The following is a 25,041-nucleotide window of genomic DNA, read 5'->3' on the forward strand; positions in this document are numbered from 1 at the left end:
GATGCCAAAGTTGACGAAGAGTGCAAAATTGAGGATGTCAAAAATGATGCAATTTTGGAGTTGGAGCGTGTTGGACCTCATTCTAAACACTTTTCAACATTGTGTTTGGTTGGTGACATGGGAATTGATCCAGTCGAGCATATGGAGGAGTCAATGGATGAGGGACAAAATGTTTATATTCTGAAATTTGCCATACCAAGGAGGCAAAATGACATTCCTCACTTAAGGTCCAAGAAGTGCAAGATGCGATATTTATTGCTTAGTTCCTTTATTTTTATACCACTGCCCCAGGAACGTGACAAAAAAATAGATGTAAAATTGGGGGTGCAATTCATATCTTTAAAGTGGAAGGAAAAGTGGTGAAAGTGATGGCGTCGTGCCGCGACATTAAATCAAGTGCTTGTTGGGAGGCAACCCAGCCTGTATATCTTTTATTTTTTTTTATTTTTTTTAGTGTCGAGTTTTGTGTTATTTTTATTCTGCAGAGTAGGGGAAGTCTGAGTACCCAAAGTTGAAGCTGAGGAGCATGTTTGAGCTTAAGTGTGGGGACGTCCCGACTCTAAAGATTGAGGATCATGTCCGAGCTAGGTCCGAGAGGGCCTCATGGAATATTTCTCACCCTTGTGTTAATAATTTTCTCTGTGATCATGCATCGAGGACTATGCATAATATACTTGTGAGGTGGGGAAAGTACTTTCTGAAGTGTAATTGTATAAAACTATACTTCTCAAGTGTAATTGTATAAAACTATTTTTTTATTTAGTTTTTTTCTTTTGGAACATGTAATAGACATAGTCTAGGTAAAAAAAATGAAAAATTGAAAAACAAATTAGAAAAAGTTCGAACTTTTCCCGACTGTGGATATTTTGGACAATTTTCTTGAGGGATAAAAGTCCGAATAAGAACACGAAAAAGATTTTTTTTAGGATGGTTAGGTAGTATACCTTGGTTTTTCTTTGGGTGCCGGTTCTTTTCCAAGGGTGTAGCTCGAACCGGGTACTTTATTTTTTTTTTAGGAGTAGTTTAGGAAGAAACTGAGTCGCTCCGAGATACTCATTGACATGGTTTATGTTGGCACATTAGGCTATGACATACATTCTGTTTTTCCGTATATTTGGTTTGAATTGTGAAGCCTAAGTAATGTAAATGGCCTATTTTGTGACGCCTTTTCTCAGATGGTTGACTCGTATGCCATATAGTGTAATATTGCTTCATTTTCTCAATTATGTGTGCTTGCTTGACTTGGGAGTTGAACAAAACCGTTGTGATTGAGTCATGTGCAACGTGTGTGTGAGGATTTGTGATCTTCTGTGCTATTCTGTGTAGTCTGGAACTTGCCCCGTGTGTTAATTGAAGCGAAATTGTAAGTTGTGCTAATCTAGGAGATGACATAGGCATTTTCTTGCTTGGTCATAGATGTGCTTGTTACATAAAAAGAAAATTTTCCGTTGCTAACCCCTTTGAGCCTATAGACCTTTTCTTTGGCAACCACATTACAAGTCATACCCTTATTTTATTCTTAATTTGATATTGATTGAACCTTTACCTCCTAAGGCACTTAGTCGCTAAAAGAAGTAAGGTGAGATATTGGGGAGTAGTTTTTGAGTGGAACCATGGAAAGGCCTGTGGGTGCACTAAAAGTTGAAATCTAAAGTCACTAGCCGATGAATTTTAATGTATGGAGTGTGTGAAAAAAAAAAGGAAAGAAAGAAAAAGTGAAAGAAAAAAAAATGATAGTTAAAGTATGTAAAAAAGTACACACCTCCAATTCTTAATAATATGTGCTAGTGGAAGTATAGAAGTGCTTAATGAAAGTAAAGGCTATGTGCATATGGTTTGTGGCAAGTGAGTTGGTTGAGAAAAATATGTGCTTGAATTGTGAATGTAGTGTATTAAAGTGCTTAAGAGGGTTAGTCACTATTTCTAAATATATCATATCCGTCCCTTAGCCTACATTACAACCTTAAAGTCCTAATTGATCCTAGATTTGGCAAGATTAAATTAGTAGAGATATGCACTACGGGCAAGCTTATGGTACGACCACGGGATGCATATGAATTCTTTGTGAGAGTGAGCGAATTTTTGTTCAATTGTGTGATGTCCTTAATCTATATTCAAAAGCATATTTGAATGAGTGGACTAGTATATATTCACGCTTTCATTTGTTGGTAAGGGCACATGATCTCGTGAATGATTGGTGATGTTGTAAACTTTCTTGTTGGGTGAGTGCATGAGTTGAGGGTGCTTAGTGTGGTTACAAATCAGCTTTTGAGGTTGAGTGGTGACAAATAGGTTGTTGGAATTGATTGAAATGAAATATTATACTTAGGCATTGCTTAACCGGGAAGAATGTGAAATTTTGTATATTCATATGCTTGTGTGTTGGTGTTGATCATAGTCAAGGCTATAGTGTGTGGTTAAAAGTTAAAGTGTTTCTCTATAATTGAGACGTGTACGCAGTTGGGATTTATTTGATAGTCCCATTGCTCGAGGACGAGCAAAAATCTAAGTGTGGGGTGTCGTAACCGGCCCTTGTATTTTCAAGTGGAATAACTGAATATGCTTTTCGGATTTAGTGGGAATTTAAATCCCATATTTCTATTAATTCCAAAGGAACTTTGCTAGATTTTAAGTTCTTACATATTCTTTCCATTTTAGATGATACAACAAAAACGAATATAGTAATATTACCCTACAAAAACTGAAATGAGATTGATGCAAAATATTTGCTTCTCTATATTTCTACGTGGGTAACGCGGTATCGTTGACCTTCTTTTTATTTAAAAAGATATATACAGGCACCTTAATTAAGCAAAAAAAGAAAAAGAAAAATCAAGGTTTTCTTGTTGAAAGCATATATTATATCATATACAATTAATAATTTGTTTTCGTTGCAATTGCATGTTTTTTTTTTTTTCGTTTGGTGCAATTTCAACTACCTGTGCAAGCGCAACGAAAACATGTTTCTATTACCTTATTTTCGAAATGTTGCATTATCTAGAAAATAGTATTCTTCAAAGTAAGCGACGGCCTGTGGTGGGCACGAGGAGAGGTAAAGGGCGACGTAAGAAGTATTGGGGAGATGTGATCAGACAGGACATGACGCGACTTAGAATTACTGAGGACATGACCCATGACAGGGAATTGTGGAGGTCGAACATTAAGGTTGTAGGTTAGTGAGAAGTTGTGAATATTTCTACGGCGCACCAGAATGAGACTAGCCAGTTAGGAGTTAGTTTTAGGATGCTAGTGGTCATTTCAGATACAGGGCTTTATCTGCTGGTTATTATTATACTTTCCATCTATTTCGTATTTCTTATATTGCTGTTATTTTATTATGCATGAATCTATTGATGGTACTAATATATCATCTCTTATTGATTTCTTGAGTCGAGGGTCTCCTGGAAACAACCTCTTTGCCCCTCGGGGTAGGGATAAGGTCTGCGTACATATTACCCTCCCCAAACCCTACTTGTGGGATTATACTGAATCGTTGTTGTTGTAGTTGTTCAAGGTAAAGGAATTTTTTTTATGTTTTTTTTTTATATCCATGCAATCTTTTTGAAAAAGTCATACAACATATTATAATATATTAACGTTAAATGTAAATGTTATAACTTATAATATGAATTAAAAATTGAAGTGTTGACACTCATGTTTAAATCATCTTATCTTCTTAGAGAAACTTATTGGGCAAGAGAAGAGGGCGTGGGTGAGGAGGAGACAATTGAATAACCCCATATAAAAATAAAAAGAAGTGAAAATTATAATTTAAAGTAACTTTGCAGACTTGGTTGTTTATTCTCATGGTAATCAAAATCATATGAAAAAATATAATAAGAGAGGAAAATAGTAGTAGGAGATACTCAGTAATCGACAATTTTGTCTGAATTGTCTTGAAAAAGCTAGGAAATTTAATTTGAAGAAAACCAAAATACTACTCCCTCCGATCCAAAATAAGTAATTTTTTGGTCTTTTTCTTGTGGTTCAAAATAAGTGATTTTGCAGATTTCAAGAATGAATTAATTATTATTTTTCTATATTATCTTTGGAGTAAATAATGTTGGAATATGTGTTAGGAGTATTTATGTGAGATAGTAAAGGTTAATATGGTCAATTTCATTGTTAATTAATGTTAAAAGGTGGATTTCTTAATATGTGTTAAAACATCCAAAAAATCACTTATTTTGGACCGGAAGGAGTAATTAAAATCAATGATCCTCATTAGACATTGAATTCAAAATTCACCAAGTATACATAAAGTCAGCGTCGTTGAAAAATACATATAATTTGGTCAAAATAATTTGTATATGACATGAGTAAATAAATTCAAAATAAAATAAATTCCTAAAAGAAGATATATATACGCCAGAGGAAATGATATACATCAGCAATATACATATGTTTTCCTCTACAATCGTTTCAACCAATATATAGATTTTATGCCCAATCATTGATAGAACGTGCTATCACTCAAATTAAACATTGCAATATTATCTAGAAAAATAATATTATTCAAGCTAAAGCAATTCTTTTTTTGTCCATGCGATCTTTTTGAAAAAGTCATAAAACATATTATAATACGTTAACATTAAATGTAAATTTTATAATATGAATTAAAATTTGAAGTGTTAACACTCATGTTTGAATCATCTTATCTTAAATCCTTGGTAGGGAGCGCTTCCCCGCGAATGGGGCCCTACATGGTACGAATCCGGATATAGTCGGGCTCCAATACAGGTACTAGACACCGGATGAAAAACCAAAAAAAAAAAATCTATCTTATCTTCTTAAGAAAACTTATTGGGCAAGAGACGCGAGGGGGTGGATGGGGAGGACACAATTGAATAACCCCATAAAACTAAAAAGTAAAACGGCAGCGGTGTACGAATTATCCCTCATTTACGTAGAATTTGAAGAAAGACCGCACTCCAAGGGGTGTGACGTAGGCAGCCTACCCTGATAAAAGTATCAGTTGTTGATTCCATGATTCGAAACCGTAACTTATAGAATACACAGAGATAACTTTACCGTTGTTCCAACGCTCAAACCAAAAATTATTTTTAAAAAAATTAATACAATAAAATATCTAGTCTTTGTTCTTTGTATAAAATATGAATATAAAAGACGTCTTCCAATTTTCATTTTAGACATAACGAGCTTTCCTCTTTCCTTCTTCTCTCTTTCTAAGAAAATTAGCCACACCACACCACACCTCAAGAAAATTATATCACCGATTATTACCATCAACAATATTCTTATTAATTAGTAGCAGTAGCACAACTTGTTCTTATCAAAATATAGAGGGAAGAACAAAAGAAACCTGAAGAAAAAATGGGAAATTGCTGGCCTAAACCTGTAGATAATCTTCCTAGCTCTAACAAATTTACTAGCCCACCTTCAGGTCGGATTCAGAATTTAAACTTTTTAGATTCAATCTTTAGCTTCTTATTGATTATACTTTTGAAATCATCCGTTCAAAATCTAATATTTGCAGAAATTTTATTATGCTTCGTGTCAAAAACACGAATTCAGTTGAATCCGTCACTTATATGCTACGTGCGTCTCTACTATGTACCAATTAATTTGTTACTGTGACAGTGATCAAGAAACATACGGCTACTCCGGCAAGTAATACCAAAAGGGCGGTGGTGGCGCAGCCTAGTGGAGATGGCGGTGATCAATCGGAGAAAGAGGAATTACCACTGCCGGCGAGTGGGAAAATTATTACTCCAAACTTGAAAATGTTTACCCTAGCAGAATTGAAGAGCGCAACGAAGAATTTTAGACCAGATACAGTATTAGGAGAAGGAGGATTTGGAACTGTATTTAAAGGATGGATTGATGATAAAACATTTGCTCCTTCTAAAGTTGGAGTTGGAATTCCAGTTGCTGTTAAAAAATCAAATCCTGATAGTGAACAAGGTCTCAAGGAATGGCAGGTTTGTTGTTTTTTTTCCTTGCTTTAATTTCCTATGCATTTGGTTATATTCGAAATTTATTGGTCCGACTAATGCAAAATCAACTGAGCAGCTCGTTAAACGGGTCTGTACCAGGAGATTAATTCCCGACGAATTATTTGCACTTTAAATCCTATAAATTTTGCCTTTAAAACTAGTCGGATAAGTTTATGTTATGTAACCCTTCGGGACGCGCGACCTGTTGGTTTGGAGGGCGGTCATTCATACAGATTACTCGGGATCGATCCCCCTTCAATGCCTTCTGGATCGAGCTTGTCGTACAACGCTTGCCTAGTGCGATTTACATTTCTTGTGTGATTTGCAAGCTATTACACAGTGGAGCGTTTATCCAGTGCTCACCCGAAGGGCAAAAATTGTGACAGAGGTTGTAGCGGCCACGATTTTTGCTTTGAAATTGTTATTATTATTATTATTATTATTATTATTATTATTATTATTATTATTATATGTGCCCTTTGAAATTGATTTTTTTTGACATGATGAACTCGGATAGTCTTCTGTTATACTTTTTAACTTTCTTCACAATTTTAAAATGTGGTTTTTTCTTCTCATAGCTAATATTTGACCAGTCTCTTCTATGAGAAAAGGAAAAAAAAAATCAGTCAAAATCTAGCTGACTAAAATGTGAAGATAATATCGTTGACTCTTTCAAAGTATCCACGTGGTTTCATTACTATCAATTAATTTATGGAAAATATAATAATCAAATTTAAGTCAGGAAAAAGAAATGTCACACCTCACATACAAAAATCAAAATTAGGAAATATTAAAATAATAAAACTGTCCCTTTTTTCTTTGTTCTTTGTTTTCTATTCATTACTCCAGCCTTCGTCGATTGCTCAACGGTGCAAAAGTTGGAATAATGAATTAGTCCAATAAAATTGCTAAACGAGTGTAGTCAAAAATTTTTTTATAATAACCTCGTTTTTTTAAAAAAAAAATTAGCTGTTGTAGCGAAGTATTGTTATAAATAAAATATATTATACTTAATAATAAAATTTGACCGTTATAGTAAATTATTGTTATAAACAAGTTTGATTGTAGTACATTTTGTCTATTACAGGTTTGTTGTCTATGGACAATTAATTATTTATTATATGGATTGCAGGCTGAAGTAAAGTTTTTGGGAAAATTTAGTCATCCGAATCTTGTAAAATTAATCGGATATTGCTGGGAAGAAAAAGAGTTTCTGCTTGTATATGAACACATGCTGAAAGGAAGTTTAGAAAGTCATCTTTTCAGAAGTAAGCACCTTTTTATTATTATTATTATTATTTGTTGAAAAAAAAAAGAGGATGTATTCATACCAGCACTAACGCACCGGAAACATCAAAACTCCGAAGTTAAGTGTGCTTGGGCGAGAGTAGTACTAGGATGGGTGACCCCCTAGGAAGTCCTCGTGTTGCATCCTTCTTTTGTCTTTTGGTTTTCTTGAGCCGAGGGTCTTTCGGAAACAGCCTCTCTACTCCTTCGGGATAGGGGTAAGGTCTGCGTACACACTATCCTCCCCCGACCCCACTAGTGGGATTTTACTGGATCCCTCTTTTGTCTTTTGGTTTTCTTGAGCCGAGGGTCTTTCGGAAACAACCTCTCTACTCCTTCGGGATAGGGGTAAGGTCTGCGTACACACTATCCTCCCCCGACCCCACTAGTGGGATTTTACTGGATCCCTCTTTTGTCTTTTGGTTTTCTTGAGCCGAGGGTCTTTCGGAAACAACCTCTCTACTCCTTCGGGATAGGGGTAAGGTCTGCGTACACACTATCCTCCCCCGACCCCACTAGTGGGATTTTACTGGATCGTCGTTGTTGTTGTTGTTGTTGAAAAAAAATTATTACAAAATGTAATATAACACTATTTTTGTATATTAGAAGAATGTGCAGAAGCATTGTCATGGGATACAAGGCTAAAAATAGCAATAGGAGCAGCTAAAGGTCTTGCTTTTTTACACACAACAGAGAAGCAAGTTATTTACCGTGATTTTAAAGCTTCAAATATTTTACTGGACTCGGTAATTTTCTTTTTTAGGAAAACTTCTTTTAATTAATTACATTTTTTTTTTTTACAATTACTGATAAATATTTGTTTCAAATATTGTTGGGACAGGATTACAATGCTAAGCTTTCTGATTTTGGACTGGCTAAAATGGGTCCGGTAAATGGTGACTCACATGTGACCACTAGAGTCGTTGGCACTTATGGCTATGCTGCCCCCGAGTACATGGCCACAGGTAAATTTTTTAATAACTATAGTGTTCGAGTCAGATATTTTATGCCCTCGTATGCTAGCCAGTTTTTAGACTGGTCATTCAAAAATAGTCAGCGTTTGCAAAGTTATTGAAAAATAACCATTATTTTGCTGCAACACGGAAAGTTTCAGCATAATATACTGGAGATCGGTGCACCTGTGTATGAACTTCCAGCATATTATACTGGAACTCCAACACGTGGAAAGTTTCAGTATATTATATTGGAGTATTTTTTTTGAATTTTGTACAGTTTTTTCTTTCAGATTTATCTTTACATGAAAAGTGGCTAAATTTTGATTACTTTTGAAACTATGGCTTTTTTTGAATAACCACTTGTAAATCTGGCTATTTTTTAATTTCTCTGTATTTTTCCCCTCCTAATTCCATTGACACTTATAATATATAATTTCTAAAACTTTAAAGTACACAAATAGTGAATGAACCAACAAATTGTTTTTATATTTATTTATTTTTTGTGAAAATTGACTTATTTAGAGATAAACTGATAAATCATGCCAGCTAACTCTTTTTGGTCCCAACAAAACAATTACTAGAAAAGTTTGACATTAACTTATATGCCTTAAGATGAAAACAATATACAGATATTCATTACGAATAATAGTATATCACCATCAATAAAAGGGTCAGTGGATAGTGAAAGTTTTATTACTTAAAAGAAATTTATTCCTTTGATTTAAATAACAACAAACTAATAGCTTTGACTTCTTAAAATCAAAATTCTTCCCCAAAAATTTTCTATGTTCCCATTAGAAGTTTGACCTGGCCCTTAGGGAAAACGTCAACCTTTACATAATGTGAACTCCTTAGCATTCAAATGCAATATATATATATATATATATATATATATATATATATATATATATATATATATATATATATATATATAAACAAATATGATTTATTAATAATGGCCGGCCAAAGTTGGTATATTAGTTTGAACCATTTTTTGGTTTTAAATTCCTTATTTTATTTTTAAAAAAAATATTGATTCTTATGCTTTTTTAATTCTTTTTTGGGAAAGTCTTGATACCTGTATCTTTATACAAATAGTCGATCGAATTTACTACTCACTTTCCCTAGCACGTATACACTGATTATACATAAATTATACATATATTATGCATTCGTCAATTATTCTTAGTTTAAGCAGTTGGATGGTCGACTGTTTAGGTTACATCTTCATTCCTTCCTTCTTATATGTAGAAATGATACTAGGTAGCCACGTTACAAGGCTGCTATTTAGGAATTAGCTAATGCATTCTGAATTTTAGTTTTTAAGTTCAATTTTTTAGGACAAAAATGTCATGAATTGTCCTAAAGTTAAGATTTTTAGTTTAAAATTTCAGAACAAAATAAATACTGGCTAATATCTAAATAGCATCCCTAAAAATGGGAGAAATTCAAAAATAGTCAGATTTACGATGGTCATTCAAAAATAGCCACAGTTTCAAAGGTAATCGAAATTTAGTCACTTTTCATGTAAAGATAAATCGAGACGAAAACACTGTTCAGAATCCGAAAAAATACATAATCTTGCATAATATAATGGAGTTCCAACATAAGTATACTTGGAACTCCTCCATATTATAATGGAGATCCAGCATAAGTATACTGGAACTTCCAGTATATCCAGCATATTATATTGGAAGTTCATACACATGTGCTCCAATCTCCAGTATATTGTGCTAGAACTTTCCGCGTGTTGGAGTTCCAGCATAATATGCTGGAAGTTCATACACAGGTGCACCGATCTCCAGTATATTATGCTGGACCGATCCCTGTTACAACAAAATAGTGGCTATATTTCAATAACTTTGTAAACGCTTGCTATTTTTGAATGACTAGTCCGAAAACTAGCTAGTCCGTACTATATTAACCCTAAAAATGGCCCTTCTTGTTCGGCTATAACTTACGGAACCTTATTTTGGACAGGTCATTTGTACGTGAGGAGTGACGTGTATGGGTTTGGAGTTGTGTTGCTAGAAATACTAACGGGCCGTAGAGTACTGGATCTAAACAGGCCCAATGGGGAGACTAATTTAGTAGAATGGGCCAAACCAATGTTACCTGACAAAAAGAAGCTAAGGAAAATAATGGACCCAAGATTGGAGGGACAATACCCATCAAAAGCTGCATATCAAATAGCAGAAATTATACTACAATGTCTTGAGCCTGATCCTAAAACTAGGCCTTCCATGGAAGAAATTTTGGAGTGTTTAGAACAATGTAACGCGATCAAGATGAAACCGAGAGAAAAAAATGCCACTCGTGCCCACGATCAACGATCAGGAAATCATCGTAATCACAACAACTACGGGCATCGATCACCTCTCCATGTTAAAAAAACAGGTAGCGGTAATGTAATTGGAAACCAAGGCCGCCATGCTGCCATCAATCGAAGCTACTGAAGCTTGAACGGGTCGTAGGGTCATTTTCTTCGATTCAAATTATCGCTAACTAATTATGTTGTACAATTCCCTTGTTCTGAAGGTGGACGATACGAAAGAAATTGATATGTGGGCCTGTACACACTATAGGCCCAATCCAAAACCAATGGAGGCCCAATTTATCAGCCCATTTAAATGGGCCCCTGAGACCTGTTGGTACTTTGAATTGGTCTTACATAATCATGAAAAAGCTGGCATATGTCTGTATCAGACTGAATGATAGTCAACATCAAGAAAAGAATGGACTTCCACTTATCACTGTAATTGTTACCCTTTTTTTCCTTTTTGTAACTTCTTTTTTGTACTGACTAGATATGATTGTATTGCTTTTGTCTGTATATTTTTAAATTTTTGGATTCATTTTGTAGGGTGATCATTCTTCATCTATCATATTCTTAAGGTCAACATTGATTTGCCTTTTGTTACTTTCTTGTCCATATCCCCTTTGGTCACTCTTTCTCCTCCCAAGAAACTAGAAGTTGGAATAACCATTAATTTTTAGTTATAAAGATCGAATATTAATTTGGACATTATCATTTTTAACTCGCGTCATAAATTATTTATATTCGGTAGTCAAAAAGTGTATAAAATTTGTATAATATTTGTATATATATATATACAAAATATATACAAAAAGTATACATTTTGTCGGCTATTATTTTGTGAGCGGTTATACAATGTCGTTTTCCCATATTAATTCTTATAGCATTATGTCCAACTCTGCCTTACATAAACTAAGTCGTTTGGCCATAAAACAAATTTCACTTTCTTTCAAAATCAATGTTTGGCCATCAAATTTTCAATTTTCACGTGAAGATAAATTTCAAAAAAATTCGGAATTTTGAAAATTTCCAAAAAGCTATTTTTGCAAAATTTTCATTTCAAATCACTCATAAAAATTCAAAAAGAACCCAAAATTATATTATGTCCCAAACACAACTTTAATTTTCACCTATCATTTTCACTCACTTTGTTTTAGAATTTTACAATTCTTATGTCCAAACGCCCACTAAAAGCCAAAGAGATTGTGACATTAATTCTTGCACTATTTGTTTAGTTGCGGCAATAAATCCAACTCACTAACACATTCAATTTCTAGATAGACTCAATTTATATAAATGCATTGTACATATTCGTTAGTTCACTTCTAAAACTTTCCTACACTTCAAGAGGCAATGAAACATCCAAGGGAAAATGTAAATAGATATTAGGAAGTTGGATTTCTTGTCTCTATAAAAGTAAATAAAGAATAGTGTTAAATCAGAGTTATGTTATTTGGGTGGGAAAGAAGCATTTCACTTTCAAAAAGTAACATGCCTCCTATTTTTATACCCTTAAATACTATATATTTTGTTTTTGTTACTGTAAAACCTAGAAGTTTTAGTTTTATACAAGCTACAAGTTTTTATTATTCGCGTGAAATGTATTTTTCTTGATCCAAGGGTTTATCGACTATTGGTTCGACTATCGGTAGTGACGTACAGTGGCGAATCTAGAAATTTTCCCAAGAGTATTGATATTTGAAATAAGTGAAAAAAATTCCGGACAAGAGTGTTCAATGTGTGTTATATACCTCTAAATCGTAATATTTTATCTATATATGTTGTGCAATTTTCGATGAAGGATGGTTAGTTGACCGCCCCTGTGACCATGTGGCTTGGCCACTAGTGACATAGCCACATACATTGAAGGGTGGTCAACCGAACACTATTAATAAAAAAATTTATTGTGTATGTAGAAACTTATAGTGTATATAGGTCAAAAATTATTATATATGCGTATATTAAATTTTGAACACCTTTCGTGTAATTCTTGGCTTTGTCATTGACTATTGGAAACACTCTTTCTACCTCGCAAAAGGTAGGGGTAAGGTTTGTGTATACCTTCCCCTTCACAGACTCCACTCATGAGATCACAGTGAATATGTTGTTTATTTTTTATTTAATATTAAAATAGTAATAATATTTATTTCTTGTCTAAACTGAGTTGTGTAACTTAACATAAAGCATGATAAACACTGTGTGTTTTGTATGGATCAAAATCGAACTAGAGAAATTTGATACACGGAGATGATTGTCATGAGTTGCCTGCAAATCAATATGGGCAGTTTGGCAGAGGTCGATTAGTGGTCAACAGAACAAACCGCTGAATGGTTCATCAGGGCCGAGGTCGAGCAACATAGATAGGAGTAACGGCTAGTATAGCTTTGGAATCATCAAAGGGAATATTCTATTGAATATTCTCTTTATTTTACCTTTTAGGGTTCTTTGGAAATATCTTATATAAATAGTATGAGAGATAATGAAAAAGACATGTAAGATTCCATATGATAAGAACAGTTTTGAAAAGTAAGCTCTCTAGATAAATACAAAGAACAACTTTCTGGAAAGATTCGATCCTTGTAGATTATCTATTGTCATTTCTATCAGATCTGAGAAAGTACGCTCAATATTCTCTCATATTCTTGTCATTCATCATTGTCAGAAAGAAGAATCTTTCATCCCGTTCAATATTTGGTAAATCTTCCTCCTTATTTACATTTATTGTTATTTAATATTTGATACTTCATGCACACTATTTCAAACTTGTATCAGTGTTGGGGTCAGACTTGCTTGGGAATTACTCAAAAGGATTACAATGATTTTAATTGCAGTAAGAAATGATTAGAGAGTGGCAATTTTATCATTTATCAACGACGGTCTTTTCAACAGTCAATTAAGCAAGGCAGGCCTCTAATTATTCCAACAAAACACACATGCTTTCCCATACAGCACGTCTCTAGGGAAACCCTACCCAAATATAATTATACATGTAATATCATTTTTATAAAAGCGTGTTATTCTTTTATAAACGGATTATAAAAATAATAAATTAAAACGGAGGGAACAGTAATTGCCTAAACTATTCCTAACATGTCCGTTAGGAATTACTATTCCTAACGGAGGGAATAGCCCTTAAGTTGGACGTGATCAATAACTTATAACTTCCACCAAAAAAAAAAATCTTGACTTATAAGGGCGTTTAGTATTTAAAAAACGCATAAATAAGTGGGAACACTCGAACATCATGCATGTGATATTGACATGAATATTTTAATAAATATTCTTTAAATATTACATTTTTAATGAATTTTTACACGTAAATATATGTTTGCTCCGCGAAAATAATGAGTTCATATAAATCTGGTGGCCATACTCTACATCCGCCTCGTGTACATGTTGAGTAATTTTATAGTACCTTTCTATTTCGAACATGCATATGTTGCATTCAAATATAGATATCATCTTATGTTTAACCGAGATGCCGCCGGAAGTATAATTATGAAGATAATGACATGATGAATATTTTAATAAACATTCTCTAATTTAAAAGTGAAAGAATATATAATTATCACTTTTCAAATCCCAAAGCTTAAGGTCTACTAATTACAGAAACATGCGTCTAAGTGTGTACTGTTCTTAAACTAATTAAAAATTTAAATTTGACCCCAAATATTTTTTAAAAATAAAAAAGGAACTGCATGCTTAATCATTGAAGTATTAAGCCCATATATGTAAAGTTTTCTTTCTTATATTACTGTGTAAATCTCTAGGGATTAATAAACATTAATGCCCATGATGCTTAAACATGATCAAAAGCACGAAATTCCCTCTTTAACATGCAATTCGATCTTGTCATCATTAAGAGACGAAAGTGAATAGAGAAAGCGATTATAATTTATATTCACATTTTAATTTACAACCTAGCAACCTAAAGAATAATGGCAGTCCGCGGTACGAAACATCTCGCATTTACGTAGGGCTCGGGGTAGAGGTGTATCCAGAATTTAAACTCTAAGGGTTTAACTTTTAAACCCATTACATTTTTAAATTTATGGGTTCATATCTACTATTTTTGTAATTTTAATGAATTTTCACATATAAATTTTTACTCCACGTCGAAAGTTATAAGTTCAATTGAACCTGTCATCAACACTCTATATCCGCCCCTGCTTGGGGAAGGACCCACGCACCTCATTGGATGTGATTAGGGGTGGGCATCGGTCAGTTCGGTTATGAATATTATTGTTTTAGCATATTGGTTATCGGTTTACAAATTTGATAAACCGATAAGATATCGGTTATCAGTTATCGATCATTATCGATTTACCCGATAAGATAACTCAATCTAGAGTTAAGTAAAAAAGAGAAGACAATTCATTGGAGTTAAGCAAAAAAGAGAAGAATTCACGTATAATATACTACCCATTTCTGCGTTCTGTCCAGTGACCACAACTGGAGTAGTACTAATTCTTCAACAACTGTTGTCCAAATATATTAATAATAATACAAAATAGTAGCAGTTTCACCTTAAAATTAACAAGTTCAAACATATAGTACTAATAGTCCAAGATGAACTAGATGTTATTTATCAAATACCTAACCTAAAAAAAGAAACCATAGAGCAAAACCTTGATCTGTACATAGACAATACTAACACAGAAATAAAAAACACCTAGAAGGCAAGAAAATATTGTCCTGTTGTCAAAGCTCAGCGTACTGTACAGAAGAATAATGTTAAAAAATATACCCAAAACTGACGAAGATTGTCGATTGAGAATTGATAAGTGCGAAGAGAAATTGGTAGTTGTTATAGGTTGCACAACATGAGCTCACAAAATTAAGAAACGAAAAAAAATAAATAAAGAATCATTAACAGTCAAAAATATGAGTATGAAGATGAATTTTGTTATAGAAATTAAAAACCTAATGTATAAGACTAAAGACTTACGCTAGAAGTAACTAGTAAAGTCTACGAAGAATGAAGATGAAGCAAGTGAATAGTGCAGCTCAGAAAGAATAGGAGAGAATGAACTGAAGCCCTAACATATGTATATACTTAAGGGTAAAGTCATAATTTTATTAATTCTTATTGGGTTATCGGCTAACCCAATAACAAAATTGGCAACCCGAGGCCCGAAGCGATAACCTAATAGTGAAAAAATTCTAAATCGCTATCGAACCGTTAACCCAATAACCCGATACTGATAACCCAATAAACAATTAATGATTCGAATTATCGGTTTTACCCGATATATGTCCAGCCCTAGATATGATGTAGGTAGTCTACCTTGATGCAAGTAATTGGTGACTGATTCTACAACTCGAAACCGTGATTTATAAATCACACGGAGACAAAGAAACAATCTCGTATTTGCTCATGACCCCTAACAAAGCTCTAACTTAAGAATACTTTTAAAACCATGGTTAAAAGTAGGTGTAAATTTAAACTTCTTTCTCAAAATATTTTGACACATGAAATTTATTCATTTCGAGTTTCTAACAGCAATATTAAGTATGAACTCAAGAATAAATTTGGACCTTTTTTTCCATTGTTAAAAAGAGCACAGGACTGATCTCTGTCTCTCTCTTGATGTTGTCCTTTTATTGTTTTTGGTTTTGCTTTTCTTGTTTCTCTTAGGAATGGCTACTGATTTTGATAAGTTCTAGATTGATGTGCTATATACAGTGGCGGACCCAGGATTTTACGCAAACGGGTTCAATCTTAGAAGTATATAACTTTAGTCGTAAAATAGTAATTGTCAAGTGAGTTCAAATAAATATTTATACAAAATTTACACAGTTTTAATCCTAATTTATACGTATACACAATATTATTTTTTGGTGAAACCCCTTCAGTTGAACCCGCTAGCCACCACTTGGGTCCGCCACTGGATATATAGTGTGGACCCTCATTGATTATTGAGGTATTCAATGTGAAATAGATTTTCAAGTCAGGCTATGAAATTTTAAAGTGGGGATGATACTAGATTTTATCAGTTTTATTAATGCGCTTAAAAGTTTGGTCAAGATTTTCAATTTGTTCATATTGAATATTGGCATCACTTGTAGTTAAAGATTTCAATGTGTTCATATTAAATTCTATTTTGTATTAGCATGTTTGGCTAAGCTTTTCCAACACTAGAAGTATTTTTTTCTTCAAAATAAATATTTTTTTCAAAGTTAATATGTTTGTTCAAGCTTTTAAAAGAAAAAAAATATTTTTGAGGAGAGACAGAAATACTTTTGGAGAATCGAAAAAAAAAATAGCTTCCGAGAAGCACTTTTGAGAAAAATACACTTAAAAACTATTTTTAATAGTTTGATTAAACATTAATTGCTGCTCAGAAGTATTTTTCAAATTAATTAGCTAAACACAAACTGCTTCTCACCAAAAATACTTTTGAGAAAAAATATTTCTCAAAATAAGCTGATTTTTGCAGTTTGGCCAAACAGGCTATATGTCCTCGTTCTCTTCTTCTTTACATAAATAATCAGTTGGATTCACTATTTTTTCCCCAGTATTATACATAGATTATACACATATTATACGTTTATCGATTATTTTTAACTTAAGCAACAGAATAAGCGGCTATTTAAGTTACAAATAAGCGACTATTTAAGTTAATTCTTCTTTTGTGCATTTAACTGTTGTATTACTCTTCACTATATTGTGCGACTACACGTTATAAAGTTATTCGTAAAAATTTGAGTTAGATAGTTGAAACAAATTAAGATTTGACAGTATGAAATTTTAGAAAATCATTACAGCTGTGGAATTTTTGGCCCAAAGCATCCCTCTTCAGCTGAAATGTTTGACATTGCACAATTTTGCTGTTAGATATATGATTAGTTTTCCTCAAGGGTCTTATGAATGTTTTTGAAAAAGGCCTTTTGTTTTTTTCTATAATTTGAAACAAGCACAAATTTCCAAAAAAAAAAAAAAAAAAAGGCAAAAATATCAAACTTACAATTTTATTTTTTTAACTTTTTTTTTTTTCGCGAATTTAAGTTACATACTCCCTCCGTTTACTTTTACTTGTTCGCAATACTAAAAATATATTTTCACTTTTACTTGTCCATTAAACGAAATCAAGAGAAATTACAATCTTTTTTCTTATTTTACACTTATTATTAACTATTCATTTCCCAAATCATTTTTCAAGATTTTTAAAATATTATCATTATTATGGAAAAAATTGTAAAATACATATTGTTTTTTAAAGGGAATGCAAAGTCATAAGTGGAAAACTAAAAGTGAACAGAAAGTATATACTTTTCGGCTAGCGAATGTAATTAGTTTTAGCCGATCGATCAGTTTTATATTTTGCGCAAAAAAAAAAATTCAAAATAAAACAAAACATGCATTGTGCCACTCTATTCTCAAGGACAACAAGAACATGACATGTATGGCAATTAACACGAAATAGATTATGAGAATATGAATACATGAAACTCCTTAATCACAAATTATATTGTTTCGTTTCAAATCATCAAGAATTATTAGAGAATGAACACTTCCAAATACATTGCATCGTCAATTACAACAACAACCCAGTGTAATCCGACAAGTGGGTCTGGGGAGGGTAATATGTACGCAGACCTTACCTCTACCCCGAGGGGCAGAGAGGCTGTTTCCAGGAGACCCTCGGCTCAAAGAGGCAACAAGAGATACTATAATAGTACTATCAATAGATTCATAATAGAACAACATAAAGTACCATAAAATCCATAACATAATATAAATACCATAAAAAATAAAGTTACAGCAATATAAGAGATATAGGAAATACGAGAAGGATATAAGGTATTAATACACAGAAGATAAAGCCCATCATCAGTAGTTGATCAATAGCATCGTCAATTATAGCAAATAATATTTGGTGTACCTTTCAAATCTTTAATTTCATTACTCATAAATTACATCATATTCATAATTCAAATCTGTTCATTGCCTCTCGAACAGCTAAATCATGACAGCAAAGTTGAAATGTGTTGTTGGAACAGTCTGTTTGGAACTTGAAAGAATTAATTGCACTGCTTTATTTTCAGGTCAAGCATTAATTTGATTAATAGTACTCCCTCCCGTCCAAAATAAGCGATTTTTTTGGATGTTTTCAGAGATTAAGAAATTCACCTTTTAGCATTAATTAACAATGGAATTGACCATATTAACCTTTACTATCTCACATAAATACTCCTAACACATATTCCAACACTAGTTACTCCAAGGAGAATATAGGAAAAAAATAATTAATTCATTCTTGAAATCTGGAAAAATCACTTATTTTAGACCACAAGAAAAAGGCCAAAAAATCACTTATTTTGGACCGGAGGGAGTATTTTTTTTGGTTGTTTTCACATATATTAAGAAATTTACCTTTTAACATTTATTAGCAATGAAATTGACCATATTAACCTTTACTATCTCTACATAAACACTCCTAACATATATTCCAACATTATTTATTCCAAAGGCTATAGAAAAAAAAAATTAATTCATTCTTGAAATTTGGAAAAATTACTTATTTTGGACCACAAAAAAAAGCCAAAAAATCACTTATTTTGTCCGGAGGAAATACCAATTTATATATGAATTCCAATTTCATTAATAGATTCATTCAATACTCTGCTTTTGAGCAGCTATGTTAAGCTTCCTATGGTCATTGGATGTTGATAGGCGGTTGCTACAAAAATTCCATTTTGGGTTTGTTTCAACTCCATATATCTTAAATTATTGTCGTGGTTTTTAAAAATAGTTGTCTCAAATTATTTGTCATTTTAGAAGTTTAAGATAAAATTAATTATTTTTTTCTTATTTTACCCTTAGTAATAATTGTTTTTAAAAATAAAAATGACACATAAATAGAATAAATATTCGTTGAAGATAGATTATATCTTAAGACATACTCCCTCCGTAATGAAATGTTGGGTTTTTAAGCTTATTTTAGTTTAAAAGAGGATGAATGGAAAATAGAGGGAAAAATTAGATTTTGATTTTTCCGCCTTGACAAAGGGACATTGTCCCATGTTGGAGGAGGAAAAGACTTTTCATGGGGTATATATACAATTGTTCTTCTTCTAGCTCTTAAAGAGTTAGGAAGAAGGCAAATCTCGCGCCGTTGTCGTTGTTGCTAGGTTTCTGCTTCGGCTTCGGATCTGGCCAAATTATTGATTAATTCATTTTTTGGACCAAATTTATTTGCTGATATTAAGATTAACGTAATATTATTTAATCCAAATTAGTCGTTTTTGTGACGTAAAATTGATTTTTCTCCACGTTTTAATTTTCCGTTTTATTTTGCGTAAATAACCATTTACATAATGGCCGTTTTACGTGAACAGTCATGACACACCTTTTGAAGAGTTGCACCTCTTCATTTAAACTCACACATGTTGCTATAAATAGCAGACAATTCCCTCAGGTTTTTCTTACGAAATTTCTGAATTCTCCTCTTCATTTCTACATATTTTCTTCCAAAACAAACTACGTAAGTGTGATTTGCTGCCGCTATTTGTGTTCGTTGAAACAGTGGAGTTTGAAGTACCGCTACACTAGTGTGTAATCCATTCTATTCTGGGAGGAAATAATCCACAACTTCGGGTACTGAGAGGGAATTAAGTTCCTTAATGAAACACTATGAATTCAGTGGACTCGGATTAAATTTTGTTTCTTCTACATTTCTTTTTATATGTTATTTTTCCTTCTCCAGAATTATTTTACAAATACAGTATGTGAGTATGAAGTAGTCAAAACCCCCTTCTAATTAATACTCCATTCGTTTATTTTTACTTGTCCACTATACTAAAAATGTATTTTTAATTTTACTTGTCCATTATACTCAATAATGAAAAATACAATCTTCTTTTTTTTTCTTTCTGTTTTACCCTTATCATTAACTAGTCATTCGCCAAATTATTTACCAAGAAAATAGTATCATTATAATGCGTAAAACTGTAAAATATATATTTCATTTACTTTTTTTTAAAGGGAGTGCAAAATCAAAAGTAGATAACTAAAAGTGAACGGGGAGAACATTCTTTGCATTTCAAATTGTTGATGTAATATTGTTTCGCTTTATTCGTGCAATTAAATATTCAATGATCAACTCATCCTATTCTGTATTTATCCAGTATCTCCTATACATTCTACAGGTACAAATACCCACATAAGTTATTAGAAAAAAAAGTATAAACAAAATAACATTTGGAGAGTAAGCGGCCGAAAAAAGTACAAAAATCGACCTGGATTTACAGTGTTGACTTTTGTAAGACACAAAATATAGAAAAACAACAAAAACAAATTGGTACGGAGTTTTAAAAATGGACTTTTCAGCAAAAAACGTGACAAAGTGAACGGAATTTGAAGGTTCTCCGTAGGGGTGGGCATCGGTCGGTTCGGGTCAGTTTTGAATATTATCGGTTTCGCCTATCGGTTATCGGTTTACAAATATCATAACCCGATAACCAAACTGATAAGATATTGATTATCGGTTATCGGTTAATCGGTTATATATCGTTATTGGTTCCGTTATCGGTTTACCCGATAAGATAAAACAACTAAAAAAAATTGCAATATATAAAACAAAGAAATTAAACTGCCAGAACGTGTAAACTGCCAACTTTTGTTGTTTCTTAACAAAAGCACGCTCCTACTTTTGTGCAGTATCTACTGATGTCTGGCGGAGAACTGGTGGTGAGTCTTGCGTCTTGACTATTGGGGGCTGCGACGGAAACAAGAATGAGAACTCAGAGACAAACGACTGAAGAGTGAAAAGTGAAGAGGGAATTAGGAAAATAAATAACCCTAGTATATACTTAAGGGTAAATTAGTAAATTACATCATTCTTATTGGGTTATTGGTTTTTACCCAATAACAAAAATGCAAACCGAGCCCGAACCGATAACCCAATAAAAAAAAATTTAACCCGTTACCAAACCGTTAACCCAATAACCCAATACCGATAACCCAATAAAGAATTAACGGTTCGGGTTATCGGTTTTACCCGATATATGCCCACCCCTAGTTCTACGTCTAACAAAGTTAGATTGGCTCCCTAACGGGTCGTTTGGTACAATGGTGGGATATTTCATAAAATTAGTTATCCAATTTTATATATGAAATAATTAATCCCGCTATTTTAATATAAGAGTTATTCCGAAATTAGCTAAGATCTAAAACAAATATGGAATAAAGTTAATCTCAAACTTTATCGCGAAATTAAATATACTTTTTAAGCACCATGGCAATGTGCAGCGGCAGGTGTAGCCTCTACTTGGCTTTTTGTTATGAGTCCATCTGAACTCATAATTTTAAACGGGGCATATAAATAAAATTTATTAATTAGTGTAAAGTTGAATACATTAAAATTTAAATCCTATTCTGCATAGGATCATGTGGTGTTTGGGGCCCATGACTGAGAGACGGAAGACGCAAGGATGGAGGGAGAGTAGAAACCGCATGTTCAGTCGAATCTAGAAACTTTAGTTCAAATTATATTTATCTTAAAAGATTTATTAAACATATATAATTTTTATTTTATACTCCTTTCGGTCCGCTATAATTAATTTTTTGATATTCTTTTGTGGTTCACAATATTTAATTTTTTTCCAAATATTAAGCAGAATTGTCCTTGGAGTAAAGAGCCTAGAAGTACTTATTATATTTTCAATGAACAAATAAAGATTAATATTGTCAATTTTATTGTTAATTAATGATAAAAGATAAATTTTATAATATATGTAAAAATAATCAAAAAATCAATTAAAATATACCGAAAAGAATAATTCAATAACTTAAAAAAATTTAAATTCTGAACCTAAAAGCATAACAAAGAATCTAATCAAAAGTAGATAAGAGTATGGCTGCATGATCCGAGGCGTGGGACTTAAAAGACATGATAATAACCTCATATGAGTGCCAATCATCACTTAAATTCCTTTCTTTAACCCTTTCCATGTCACTACACGCAGCTGCTCCCTTCTTTTTTTCTTCATCCAACTCACACTCAAATACTTGAATTTTTTTATTTTTATTTTAACGGAAAAAGAATTACTACTACATAACTCTACAAGATAGTCAAATGTGTTATAAATATATTATATTATGGATGTTCATTTAGTACTCCGTTGTAAACAAGCTTCCTGAAGAAGCTTATCCATATAGGACTCCACCGTAAATATGTTTATCTATTTTGTACTCTATTGGAAATAAGCTTCCTGAAGAAGCTTATCACTTCGGTACCCGGTTATGGATAAATATTATCCACGGTAGAAGATTATCCATACCAAGTATAATAAGTTTATCCTTTCAGTACCCAGTTATGGATAAACATTAGCTCCGGTAGAAGATTATCCATATCGGGTATAATAAGCTTATCCTTTCAGTATTTCGTTATGGATAAGCATTGCTCTCAGTAGAAGATTATCCATATCTCGTATAGTAGCAGCTTACACAACAACTTCATTTCTTCTATAAATAGAAGAGATTTCAATTCATTATGTACATCAATTTGAATTCGAATCATATAACAGTTTCTCTCTATACTTGTTTTTACTTTACAGTCTTTATTTTATAACACGTTATCAGCACGAGACTTTGACATCTCGAGCAAATACTTTGAAAGAATTAGAGGTAAGAACTTTCTTTTCATAAATAATGTCAAATCTTTCTAAACTTGAATTTGTAGCCCTAGATATATCGGGCAAAAGCTACATGTCTTGGGTGTTTGATGCTGAAATTCATCTTGATGTGATGGGTCTGACAGACACATCAAGGATAAAAATCAGGCACCAAACCAAGACCGTACCAAAGCAATGATATTCCTACGCCATCACCTTGATGAGGCCTGAAAATGGAATATCTCACTATTAAAGATCCAGTCATACTGTGGAATAATTTGAAAGATAGATATGACCACCTGAAGATGGTCGTTCTTCTACAGGCACGTTATGATTGGACTCATCTAAGGCTACAAGATTTTAAATCTATCAGTGAGTATAATTCTGCTATGTTCAGAATTATTTCCCAATTGAAATTATGTGGTGATAATATTACTAATCATGATATGTTGGAGAAAACTTTCACCACTTTTCATGCCTCGAATATGCTCATGCAGCAACAATATCGAGAGATGAGATTTAAAAAGTATTCTGAACTTATCTCACATCTTCTTATAGCAGAGCAACATAATGGGCTATTAATGAAAAATCATGAAAGCCGACTTATTGGTTCTTGTCCATCCCTTGAAGTGAATGAGACGAACTTTCACCAAGCTAAACGTGGAAGAGGTGAAAGCGCCAAATGCAGAAAATGCATGCTATAGATGTGGAGGAAAAGGGCACTGGTCACGTACCTGTCGTACGCCAAAGCACCCGGTTGAGCTTTATCAAGCCTCCCTGAAGAAGACAGAGAAAAATGCTGAAGCAAATTTTATTTCTAAAGATAATATAGACTTCTTGCATTTGGATGTAGCTGATTACTTTGCACTCCCAGAAGGAGAAACAAGTCATGTAATCGGTAGTGAATCTGTAGAAATGTAAATATTTTAATTTTTGTTGTTTGTAATAGATAGTATGATTATGTTATTATTGTTCATAAATAAAAGTTATGCTTTGATAATGATGTTTACTATAATATATTTTATTTATGTTATTTTGAAGAATATGGATTACCCTCAAATTATGTTTGGATCAAAGACAAATCATGAAGATATTTGTGTTATTGATAATGGAACAACTCATGCCATATTCAACGATCAGAAATACTTTTCTTATTTGCATAAGGAAAAAGCAAATGTTTCAACAATTTCTGGTAATATAAGTTTGATTGAAGGCTCCGGAAGAGCCATAATATTTCTGTCTAAGGGAACAAAACTTATTATAGACAATGCATTGTTCTCCTCCAAGTCCCGAAGAAACTTGTTGAGTTTTATAGATATTCGCCGAAATGGATATCATGTTGAGACAATAGATGAAATGAACATGGAATATCTTTGTATTACAAAGAATATTTCTGGCGAGAAATGCATTGTAGAAAAGTTATCAACTTTATCTTCTGGCTTATACTATTAAAAAATTAGTACAATTGAAGCACACTCTATCGTAAACCAGAAGTTTACGGATTCAAATACTTTTGATCCTTGGCATGGCCGTTTGGGTCATCCCGGATCAATAATGAAGAGACGAATTACTGAAAATTCGAGTGGGCATCCATTAAAGAACTTGAAGATTCTTACAAATGACGAATTTTCTTGTGATGCTTGTTATCAAAGAAAAATGATCACTAGACCATCACCAATGAAGATTGGTATTGAATCCCCTGCCTTTTTAGAGCGTATACATGAGGATATATGTGAACCTATTCACCCACCAAGTGAGTTGTTTAGATATTTTATGGTCCTAATAGATGCATCTTCAAGATGGTCTCATGTGTGCCTACTATCATCTCGCAACTTGGCGTTTGCAAAGCTATTAGCCCAAATAATTCGATTAAGGGCACAATTCCCAGATTATCCTCTAAAGGTTA

General features: G+C 32.8%; 1 protein-coding gene and 1 non-coding gene across 3 annotated transcripts; both read left to right on the top strand.

The window, feature by feature from the left end:
• The first annotated feature begins 5,146 nt into the window (after positions 1–5,146).
• LOC107830853 (putative serine/threonine-protein kinase PIX13) lies at positions 5,147–11,120 on the top strand. 2 transcript variants are annotated; one of them, XM_016658524.2, is made up of 6 exons: positions 5,147–5,404; positions 5,602–5,942; positions 7,090–7,225; positions 7,854–7,990; positions 8,086–8,209; positions 10,181–11,120. In XM_016658524.2, exons 1-6 carry the CDS (start codon positions 5,335–5,337, stop codon positions 10,654–10,656), a joined length of 1,284 nt encoding a protein of 427 aa, XP_016514010.1. In that variant the 5' UTR covers positions 5,147–5,334; the 3' UTR covers positions 10,657–11,120. The 2 variants fall into 2 exon arrangements, with proteins under 2 accessions (XP_016514010.1, XP_016514009.1); XM_016658523.2 differs by having other exon boundaries at positions 5,148–5,404; positions 7,851–7,990.
• LOC142167550 (5S ribosomal RNA) lies at positions 7,275–7,392 on the top strand. The gene has a single exon (XR_012697673.1). It is a non-coding gene; the product is annotated as a 5S ribosomal RNA (ribosomal RNA).
• Positions 11,121–25,041: the final 13,921 nt, after the last annotated feature.

This window comes from Nicotiana tabacum, chromosome 12 (assembly GCF_000715075.1).
Source record: "Nicotiana tabacum cultivar K326 chromosome 12, ASM71507v2, whole genome shotgun sequence".
Taxonomy (NCBI): Eukaryota; Viridiplantae; Streptophyta; class Magnoliopsida; order Solanales; family Solanaceae; genus Nicotiana; species Nicotiana tabacum.

Excerpts from the sequence above, each read along its gene's own strand:
- LOC107830853 (XM_016658523.2), top strand. The coding sequence starts at position 5,335 with ATGGGAAATTGCTGGCCTAAACCTGTAGATAATCTTCCTAGCTCTAAC. Across the intron at positions 7,991-8,085 it reads CAAATATTTTACTGGACTCG|GATTACAATGCTAAGCTTTC; the intron begins GTAATTTTCTTT and ends TTGTTGGGACAG. Across the intron at positions 8,210-10,180 it reads CCCCGAGTACATGGCCACAG|GTCATTTGTACGTGAGGAGT; the intron begins GTAAATTTTTTA and ends TATTTTGGACAG.